The sequence below is a fragment of the Adiantum capillus-veneris genome, chromosome 2, assembly GCF_014529385.1.
Source record: "Adiantum capillus-veneris isolate H3 chromosome 2, ASM1452938v2, whole genome shotgun sequence".
Classification (NCBI taxonomy): domain Eukaryota; kingdom Viridiplantae; phylum Streptophyta; class Polypodiopsida; order Polypodiales; family Pteridaceae; genus Adiantum; species Adiantum capillus-veneris.
In genome coordinates this window covers 127,743,506-127,754,915 of record NC_140932.1, presented here as the reverse complement: position 1 = coordinate 127,754,915, position 11,410 = coordinate 127,743,506, and the positions used below count along the sequence as shown (strand labels likewise).

The following is an 11,410-nucleotide window of genomic DNA, read 5'->3' as shown; positions in this document are numbered from 1 at the left end:
TGTAAGTGGAACATTCAAGGGATTAGTTGGCTAAGCATGGGCGCCCAAGTGTGAATGGGGCGAGCTCATATAAAAGTCAACTAAACCTAAAATTCACTCATTCTCTCATTTGTGCAATTGAAGAGTGCTCTTGCTCCATCTCCATCTTCTTCTTCTTCATCTCCTTGTGTGTGTGTGTGTGTGTGTGTATGCGTGAGAGAGAGAGAGAGAGTGTGTGAGAGCGTGTGTGTGATCGAGCATTGCGGCGGCACGACGGCGGCGAGGCGGTTGAGCGCGGCGTAGCGGCGTCTCCCTCTTCTTCGCGGCAAGGAATCCTCCACGACGGCAAGCGTAGAGCGGTGAGTGACACACCATAGCCATCTTTGAGCTTACTAGTTTAGGCTTGTTGTGTGCTTGGAGCCATTTGTGGCTCGCAAACGGTGTATTGCATTGACACGTGCGACATACTCACACAACATCCCCCTCCCCTTTCCAATCGCTTGGGAGCCCACCAATGCGAATGTTGAGGGCTATATCTTCTTGTTGCTTTTGTTCGCGTAGCGTGGATGCCACATTGTCCTCAATCTTGCAAGAGATCTCCTCATGCACTTGAGTCTTGACCTCCTTCGTGAGGGTGCTCGCTACTTCCCTTTTTGCTTCGGTGAGAATGGCTTCCATTTGTTCCACATTCTTGCTTTCCTCCACTATAGTAAGGCAGGCCTCAATTGTTGTGAGTCTTTCTTTCAATTCATTGTTCTCCTTGCGAAGTCTCTTGACTTCGTGTTGAAGGCGGGCAGTGTGGTTGAGCTTCGGGGGTGCTGCCACGACCCCGGCAAAGGTTGGCTTGTTTTGAGTTGAGGCTCGGGTGGACATGGCCACAACTTATCTGAAAATGCCTTTGCTAGCCTAAGAGGAGGTCGAGAGCCCGGATAGCATCCCAAGTAAAGCCAACAAGCTCCAAAACCTTTAATGAAGCGTGAGAACTTCTTTGTGTACGCGGGCAAGAAGGTCGCTGGCAAATACAGATGCAGCAAGGCAACATATGGTGGGTTTCGCGCTTGAGATGGCAATGAGGGAGGCAAGCGTGGGCCTTAACATCCCCCACAGGCAGTACACAGTTGAGGACAGGGCTGCTGGTTCGGTGGACTGCTTCCCGCTTAGTTAAGGGGACAGGGCCGTGGCTTAACGCCTCCCCAAGGACAGCCCCTTGGCCAAGGGAAGGCTGAGGGCACTGGAGAAGGCGACGATGCTATGCATAGGGTTAGGGTTACGAGAGAGAGAGAGAGAGAGAGAGAGAGAGAGAGAGAGAGAGAGAGAGAGAGAGAGAGTCCTTGTTGTAGGCTGATCTGAGTAGGGTAAAGGGGCCAATAGGAGGCCACCTACTACGAAAAAAATAGTAACTTTTAGGGGAATTTTCATATCTTGCCAGATTTGAAATATGAAGAGTGCATTGAATTCCTCATGAAAATATTAGATGATACCAAGATTCATATATTTTTTATTTTGCCTCAATGCTCTATTTGAAAAAGTTTAATTTCGAGGGCTCTTTAGAGCACAGAGACACTCAAGCCCAATAATAGTATACTTTTTAGCAAATCAAATGAGGACACCCAAGCAAGATTCCAAGCATATTCCTAATTTTTGTCTCTCTTTTGGGGTGGGTTCATCCACCTTTTGGGAGCCATCCACTTATTGGCCCCTTTACCCTAGGGCTTTCTTGTGGGCTGTTGCGTAAGGAGGAAGGAAATCAGAGAAAGAGAAACCCTCTCTATAGTGTAGAGAGAGAGAGAGAGAGAGAGAGAGAGAGAGAGAGAGAGAGAGAGAGAGAGAGAGAGAGCAACAGTGCCCTCGGTTGTAGGTTCGAGAAGAGAGAGAGAGAGAGAGAGAGAGAGAGAGTCGGTTGCAAGTTTGTTAGAGAAAGAGAATTAAAAAAAAAAAAGCTTTTGAATTAATTAAACCCACTAGGGAGGTTTCCCATAGGTGAGAGATAGAGTCCTAAATTTTGTGGCATGAGAGAGAGAGAGAGAGAGAGAGAAAGAGAGAGACTCATAAAAATAAAAATAAAGGAGATAGCATTTACTGCATTCATAGTGAGAGTGAGAGTGAGAGTGAGAGTGAGATTAACGTAAGAGACGACGATGAACAAAAGACAAATTGATATGAAGCAAGAATGAAGCTCTTAGCAAAGCGGCATCAACAACTCCTCTATAGCCTCTAAGTGCAGACTTATCTTCTCTCTAGTAATCTGATGTCATTTTTAAGAGAACATTTTCCATAAAACACCCATGAGATCGACACGTCACATTATAATTTTATAAAATTAAAGCATTGTATACGAGTTCGTGAGGTGCCCATAAATTTTTCCAACAAAGTGCCATCCATCAATGCACATCAAGATAAGTTGTCGATGCCACTTCTTTTGTCAAGCACGTACACGTAAATCAATAGAAGGCACACTCTGCACTATATATGGTGTCGTCTACATTCTCACATCATCTTATTGTGTCTGGAGTCTACTAGGGTTTCATGAAACAAACCTATATCTAAAAAAATGTATGCAACAAAATTGTGATTGGTGATTACATCTTAGAGAGAATGATAGAGCCCATAGGAGAGAATCTCAAAAGAAAAAGTGGGAGAAATCTTGGTCTATTAGCCCATATGTTGGGAGATCCACATCTAGCATGTTCAATTTCATCCCTAATTTTAACTTTGCCACCTATTCAACCATTACCCCATCTTCTATGCCACCTCTATCTTTACCCAACCTTATCATGGCTTAACCACTTAATGCACAATCACCTCTTCTAATACCTCTTAATTTGGCTTGTCATGAAGCCCCATTGATTCCATTATCTGAGTTTCATGGTTTGCCTTTAGTGAATCCTAATAACCATATCAAGATTTTAAGATGGCATGTTAGGCCTCACATAACCTTTAAGAGGGGCATCTCATTAATTATTTGAGCACCACCTTGAAGGCTCAAGCGGTTACATGGTTTAATGAACTCGCCGCACCATGTATGACTAGGTTTGATGATGCTAGCAAAAATCTTGGCTGTTTTTTGTAAGCCTCCCAACCCTCATCTATTCTATGAACAATTGAATTCTTTTGGGAAGTAACCTATGGAGAGTGGTGAAGCTTGTAGTAAGCATTTCAAAAGCTTCGCTAAGCTTTATTCCACCACCTTTGCTATTGATTCATGCATTTTGGAGCTCACACACTTGCATCATAATATTCAAATCTTAGTACGAGCTCAGATGCCTACAGACTTGGATGCCTCTGACACCTTGGGAATGAATGTGGAAAATTCTTTTCGCTACACTTTTTATCCAACGGGACATGGGAGTCAATCCACCACTTATTATCCTTGGTTATCATCCCATCCCACTCAAATTATGATACCTCCACCCATCTCCTATGCCCCATCTTTACAACCACGTCCTTTGCAATTTGCTATTGCCCAATCCACCTTTTGTACCTCAAGCCCAATCATTGATGCTTGCTCCCTCCTATGTTTCCTAGCTCTAATCATTTCCACTTATGCATGTAGCGTCATCTAGTCCAACCATATCCTCTCCACCCATTGTGAGCCAACAAGCTATGCACTTTGCATCCTCCCATACGCCACCTCTTGCTCCCTTAACCACCACCACCCACCCCACCCCACCCCCCCCCAACTTCTTGAAGCATCAACAAAAGCATTTGGCACCACATTGTCTTGAGCCTAACCCCATTGGATAATTTGCAAGGTTTGTAGAGTACATGGTCATCTTTTGAAGGATTTTCCACTCTTGTTTGCACTTATCCACCTTGTTTGGAGAGAGGTCACATTGGAATATGTGCTATATAAAAATGCCACCCCCTAGTCTAATAAATCATAGAAGTGAAAATGCCAAACCACTATGCCGTAATTGGAATCTTCTCCAAAGGGGGGAGTTAGCTAGCACATCGACATCCGTCGATCCTCTCATGGGTCCATCTAGAGAGAATCCTTCTATTAACATGATTTAGTTGTCTACACCTTATGTGGGAGCTATCATTAGGAAAGGGAAGGAGAGAATAGTTGAGCTTTGTGAGGAGATTGCAGCACTCGTTCTTGCACCCACTCCTAGTCCTTTATTTGCATCTTGTGAGGAGGTAAAGGAGTAGGAGGTCAATTGTAAGTGAATTAATTAATGGAGCATGCGACCCTAGACCTTCTTTTCTTTAGAATCTACAACGTTGAGAAAAAGGAAACGTTGGTGACTGGAGTCAGCAAAGGTTGTGCTCAATTTTTCAAAATGCTAATAGTGTTGGTTGACTTAACCACATTGGCTTGAATTAGCCTTAAGATTTCAACACAAGCAAACTATGGTAGCACTGGGATAAATCCTTCATCAAAAAATCATATGCAAAAAAGTCATAGCCCTGGTAGTTTTTTTGAGAGAAACTCACCTAGTGAAAACTCTTTAAGTGGGCAGGACTTAGCCATGTTGCCGTGGATATTGCAGTGGCATCGTAGAGCTGCAAGAGCTATGAGCTTCTTGTTTGGGAAGCTGTCTCTTGAAGTGCATTGTTCACGGGATTTGGGAAGTTGTCTCTTGAAGTGCATTGTTCACTGGAATTGGTCAAGCTTCTTATGCAAGACGTTGTTTCTCGCTTTGTATAGACACTTTGGTGAAATGTGTCCTTTGTGCAGATTATCGTATTTTTCAATGCTTTGCTCAACTTATAAGCGAATTATGGGATGATTTCAAATATATAGCTAATGTGAGGGGCTTCTGTATGGCTATTTGCTGATGCACTAGAATTCTTGGACTTATTTTTGTTTGAAGCAAAAGTAGCTATTGCAAGCTTGTTACTTTAGAAGGCATTAGAGGTGGCAACGATACGATTGTTCTTTTTTGTTATAGCATCTCGTGTAGGTAATAAATTTTTGCCTCAATCCGTCCTACAAACAAAGAAGGTGGTCTATTCATTGCATGTTTTGCTGCATTTGAAAAGAAAATGTGTGGAACAATGGAACACTTTAATTGAGAGCACAATCAATGCATACATGTGCAATAGCACGCATAACCACTCTAATAGTAGAATGACTAGAACATACATTATCATCCATAAGACCTGTATCCACTAAACCTTGTCATACATAATGACTTTGTACAATGTTTATAAACGGACTTTGAAACAAGAACATGTTTTTACATGTATGCCCATATCCACATCCAATTTGTCTGTAGGAGATAATATGTGACAACTTATTTGCTATCAACCATGACTCGTGACGGCACTTGATACAAAAGTGTGTAGTTTAGAGGAAAAATTGCACAAAACCAATGTGTGTTGTGTATGACAACTCACAAACGAATACAATGTGTGTTGTGTATGACAACTCACAAAAGAATACAATGTGTCTATTTGGCAAAAAATTGCAGTGTCTAAAAACTTGAATAAAAGAACAAAATAATTTGCACAGTACAATGGTAGTAAGAATGGAGGCTAAAATGAGCCTAAATCAAAACTTGAACGCTATAAAGCTCAACGAGCCTTCCCAAAGGATATGTCGCCCTATGAACACTGACCAAACATCACCTCAATATGAGAAAATGAGCCGAAAGGATGTTGATGACGGCATCGGGGATGCCAAATCTATTGTTGAAAACACGGTTACATGAACGTATAGAAAGATGGAGAAGAAGAATAAGAAGCTTAAGGGTGCACAACCCTCAACACTATTTGACACGGGGTATTAAATCAAGTGCAAGCAGTGGGATCGATGGTGGAGAATCTTGGGCACGAAAACAAAGACGTGTGAAGACATCATACACGAAAAGTAAACAAGGATACAAAAAGTAAACAAGGATGTGTGTGTGTGTGTGTGTGGGGGGGGGGGGGGGGGGGGGGGTAAATAGGGACCAACTTTATAATGTTGTGAACTCACATAGGTTTCAACAAACCACACACGCTTACGTGGTTAGCTCATTGGGCTTCCATCCGTGATGTGGTGGATTCAAATCTTAGATCGCCGATCGGCCGTTGTCTTTTTTCTACACCGTTCCCTGCCTCGAGATCCATGTGCTTCAACCCCCTCCGTCGACACTGCCACCTTGGGGTCATTAAGACCCCTTGGCATATAGTGTCTAGAGTGCACAACTAATGAACTACTATCACTGAGTGTGCCATAATGCTAGTAGCCCTAGAATGATGAGCGTAGAGTTTTTCATAAAAGAAATTGAATGCACACATTTGCTAATAATTATTATCAACAACATCATAGAACAAAAGAATATGGTATTTTAGAAATTAATATTGCACTAAGAGTGGGTTTTGGAAGCATAAATATTATAACACACTTATTTGACCATGCATCAAGAGGTAAGATACACATATATGCTTTGCTTGACAAAACCTATAGCAATATGTACACAATTAGACAATGCTTTTCCTCTGCAAGAAGAGATGCTTATTGATGCTTGTGCTTCTAACAAGTTTAGAGCAAGGACAAGTAATGCCAATTATGCATAGAATAGTGCAAATAATTTTATAAAAAAAACCAGGTCTATTGTAATCCCACCTACATATTTCGAAATTTACCTTTGAATTTAAGGTGAGAACCTTCAAAAATGTAAGAAATTGAGTGTGAAAACCTTCAAAAATTTTCATTTATCCCTAAACTTGTCCATGTGTAGGTTTTTCAAGTTCTTTAAAAAAAATTAATCTACAGCACTGGTGCCATAGAAAGGGCTTTCAGCTAGAAATAAAGCAACTAGTTTTTGGATGAAGTCAGTAGCAAGCAGGGTAGCTCGGGAAAATGATTTTATCGATCCGGCTTTGAATCCATTTCTATGAAAACCATATTTAAACTTCTCGGCTAAAAAAATAGTTAAATTTGACCTGGCCTCAAATCCTTCTTGCAAAAATTTGAGACATTTTTTATTTGAAGTGAACCCACCAATTTAAGAGCCCTTCAAGTTGAAAAGGTGCATGTAATTGTTTCAATAATGCAGCTGCCTTATTCTGAATTAGTTGCAGAAAGCTTCAGCCTTAGTGACTAAACTAGATTGCATGCCACAGCTACAGAGGACAAAAGGAGCAAAATTTGTCTGAGAGAGAACAACAGAGAATACTTGCACATGAGAGCAAGAGCACGTGCATTCGCATGCACACGCGCGGGCACACACATACTCATTCCTGCACTCCCTTTGACATGTATCTACATACAAGTAGCATGTATATTGAATAATCAGACCTTCATGAGATGCTTTCGATGGGTTATTTGGCATTAGCACCATGGCGTCGCACTTACTGTGGCTTTGCAAGAGTCAATATGCTACTAGGAAGAACAAAAGGAAGAGGGCTTTGAGACAAGGTCATGGTACAGGGAAAACGTCGAAAGAAGAGGCTCGGCTCGAGCTTTGTGAATCACTAGCTGAACATGGCTTGCCTTCACTGTGCAATTGCGGTCCAACTTTCGAAAGCCAATCGTCGTGCCCGTGCTAAACAGCCTCCATTTGTTGTTCTCCCTCGCTCTGACAAGATACTTAGCCACTCTTTGGCCCAACTCAACTGGCTCTTTGAGCTCTATAACATTGAATGCAATGGGACATTTGAATGTAAGAGTGATGGTGGAGTAAATGCGGCCTTGTGCCGCCGCCCAAAAGGTGTCTGAGCGGCCATCGATGACGTTTAAGGCGTGAAATGGGCGGCCTCTATGGCTAGAAGCATGTATTTGTGATGTGGAATTGGAAGCTAGATTGAAAGCAAAGATAGAATCCCTCATTTGCTTGAAGGAGAGGAGGGCGTGTATGTCCTCAGGGGCAAGCAACCCACTAGAATTGGGGGGAGCATTTAGGAGGAGCACACAATTTCTTCCCGCAGAGTTGTAGTAGAGGTCGAGAAGCTCCGTCGGTGTTTTTGGGTGTTGATGTTTGTGCCAAAACCAGCCTGGCCTTATGGAGACATCACACTCTGGAGGCACCCAATTCACTCCATGAGGATCTCCACTATTTAAAAGCCTGTTTGAACATAAAATAAGCTGATAAGAGAGTCCTTTTGTTTGAGGTGTGTGTGTGTGTACGCATGTGTGTAAGACATCATGCATGCCTTTCAAGGAATGGCAATGGCAACATCAGTCTTACTTAGGATTAGCTCCAATGCCAATTTGAGCATGAGATGCATTGAAGAGGGACCAGCAAGTGGGCCCACACGAGCCATTCTCGTTACCCACCCATCGCACATCCGGTCCTGCATCGGAGAAGATGTTGATGGCAGGCTGCAGCTGATGTGCCGTGGAAAACCACCGCTTGAACATGTACCGCATCTTTGGCGCATTCTGTCCTTTTGCTCCATCAAACCATACCTCTGATATCTCTCCATATCTGCAATTAGCGCAAGGAACAAGTTGAAATGCATTGGGCTCTCTCTATTCGAGCAAGCAGAGAAGTATGAGCTTATGCATGTGTATGCATTTTTGCTTATGAAATCTCTACCTAGTGAGGAGCTCATGGAGCTGAGCCATGTAATACTCATTGTAGAGCAAAGTGTTGCCATATCTGGGATCATGCCTGTCCCATGGAGAAAGATACAAGCCAAGGTCGATGCCTTCCTCCCCTACGGCGGTCGCGAGCTCAGCAATCACGTCGCCGCGGCCTCGCCTCCACGGGGAATAGCGGACAGAGTGGCGAGTGTAGAGGGAGGGCCAAAGGCAGAAGCCATCATGGTGCTTTGCGGTGAGGATGACGAGGGACACGCCTGCCGCCTTCGCAACGGCCACCCATTGCTTTGTGTCAAGCGCGGAGGGGTTGAAGAGACGAGGGTCCTCCTTGCCTGAGCCCCACTCTGAGTCTGTGAAGGTATTCATGCCAAAATGGAAGAACATCACCATCTCTCTCTTTTGCCACTGAAGTTGAGAGAATGTGGGTATTGGGAGTAGAGGCAACGGTGGAAGGGAGGTATAAGTTGCGGCGCATTGTAGCAGGGGGCTTGATAGCCATAGCCACAGGGACGTTAATGCAAGCACAACTCTCCAAAGCAAGCTGCCTGCAGGCCCTCTGGGCATCGTAAACCTCACCATTGTAAACAACAGAATCTCTCTCTCTCTCTCTCTCTCTCTCTCTCTCAACACACACAGATACACATGGGTACCTCTAACCAGTTTCCACCCTTCTCGTGACAACAGCTCGCTGCTCGCTGCTCGATGTCACTTTCGTCTTTTACTTTTCACGTTGTTTTTTTTGACGTACCATTGGTCCTTACATCCACCTTAACCACTGCCAGCATTAGCATTTTAACAATTTGTTCTTTTTTTTTGGGTTTGCAACACTCACATATTGTGAGTTAATATATTGACAAAAAAAGATTTACAGAGAAGCCATGTTCACACAGAGCCATGGACGCAATCGTACAGCTTTATAGAGAGCCACCCCACAGATACAAACGTAAACCAAATAAAGCTGAGTATATGAGAACACCAACCTGCAAGTGGGAGCCACCTTGCCAGAGGGGTTGCCACCCCGCCCTCACATATCCACCAGTCAGTCGAAGGATCAGTAGAAGCACACGAACCAAACAAAAGTAAAAACAGGATCCGGAGCGTGTTCCACCAAAGAACAAGCCAACCAATAAAGAAGTGCTGATGAGTGGGCAATGCGAAAGGGATGCAAGGGATGAGAGGTTAGAGTTTCGAGAAAAGAGTTGGAGCTTCTTCTCACACTATGTGTAAGGTCCTTATTGTTCTATATTATCAATAAGAAAGAATGAGATCTCAATGAGATTAGAGATTAGGGTTAGTGAACGGTTAGTCTATGATGGTATTGGCCTAATAACCTTTGTCCCCAACAACCTCCCACTTAAAAGCCAATGTGCCAATATGCATAGAAAAGGTTAAGTAGAGTATGATGGCTCTACCAAATGCCCATCAAGTCACGACAGTATGCAAGGTAAATCCTTTGTGAGAAGGTCATCAGGATGTCATGTGTGTACACTTTGACAAGCTGGATGCACTTGTCCTTGAGCATCTCTTGAATGAAATGATATTTGATCTCAATGTGCTTTGTCTTCGCAAAAAACATAGGATTTTGTGCTAGTTGAATAACACTTTGACTGTCACAATGCAATATCGGAAGCTCATCATTAAGCACAAATCTCCCACTAGACGAGCAAGCCAAATAGCTTACTTGCAAGCTTCAGAGGCGGCCACATATTCTACCTCAGTGGTTGATTGAGCAATGCAATCTTTCAAACCAGATCTCCATGATATTGAACCCCTAGCAAATGTGAAAACATAGCCACTAGTGGACCTTCTATTGTCATAATAATCAATATCTAATTCTCCTAAATGATTTTCTCATATTAAACTGATCATTTAATGTGGGGAAGTGCCAAGGGAGAAAAAGCTAGAATATTGGTTAAGTTAGCAGACCGGCCACAGTAGGGATCCAAAGGAGGGAAAATAGGGATCCAAAGGGGGGGCCATCTGCAAAAGAGCCATGTGAAACAATGGGCCAAAAAGACCCTAAGGTTCAGCCCATTAAGACTTCCAAAATGCTAAGGTTCCAAAATTCAAAGGTTGTGTCCAAAGGTCAACCCTAGGGAAAATTGGATGCTTAGTGTGTGCCCAAAAAGTCTTTCTACATCCCTACATGGGAGGGGGCGAGCCCCAAAGCTAGGGGATGAGAGAGAAAGCCACACACACACACACAGGCTCCCTTTACACAAAGGGAATGAGGGACACATGTCAGCTCCCTAGGCCAGATGCCCACAAGGTGTGCCCAATTCCTATTGGAAGACCCTTGAAGTGGACCAATGAGAATTAAGCTAGAGTAAATCTAGTTTAATTAATTTAAAAACATTTAAAAAAAGAAACCAATGAGAATTAAGTCTCCTAGAAGACTATTGGGCAGTCTCCCAAGGGGTCCAATGAGCATTCAGGAGCCCCATGGCTTGCCGGATTCCTATTGGCCAGGAGGCAAAGGGGTCCAATGAGAGTTTAGTTTAATTATTTAATTACCTAAAGCTCTCACAAAAGGGGAAAGGGGGACACATGTCTAAAGGCTATCACTTATGCTGCTTAATTCCTATTGGCTTGACCTGGGGAGGTCCAATGAGGCAAAGGCCAGACTTATTTAGCAGCTAGGGCTCGCCCAAGAGAGGGGGGGGGCTGATTTTTGCTTGGCATTGACACACACACTCTCACACTTGACCATGTGTGAAGGGAAAATACTCTATCTCCTCCCAAGCTTTAATGGAGAGCTCATCACCTACTCCAAGCTTGTGAGATAGAAGCCTACATCAACACTCTCTTGGCATGTGGATGCAAATCCAACCAAGAGCCAAGCTTCAATGCAAGCTCATCTTCTCTACCAAGCTAATTACTAAGCTAAGCTATGCTAATATGAGTGATTATGTGAGGAGATGTACTTCTTTCTCGTAAGATACTTCTTTTTCCTCT

The 11,410-nt window shown here is 43.3% G+C and overlaps 1 protein-coding gene across 1 annotated transcript; it reads right to left on the bottom strand.

Moving 5' to 3' along the window:
* Positions 1–7,040: 7,040 nt before the first annotated feature.
* On the bottom strand, positions 7,041–9,100 carry LOC147463592 (alpha-L-fucosidase 1-like). Its single transcript, XM_086489706.1, has 3 exons — positions 8,451–9,100; positions 8,100–8,339; positions 7,041–7,976 (listed from the first exon to the last, which is right to left on the bottom strand). The coding sequence occupies exons 1-3, from the start codon at positions 9,032–9,034 to the stop codon at positions 7,295–7,297; spliced, it is 1,506 nt and encodes a 501-aa protein (XP_086345832.1). The 5' UTR covers positions 9,035–9,100; the 3' UTR covers positions 7,041–7,294.
* Between the last annotated feature and the right edge of the window lie 2,310 nt (positions 9,101–11,410).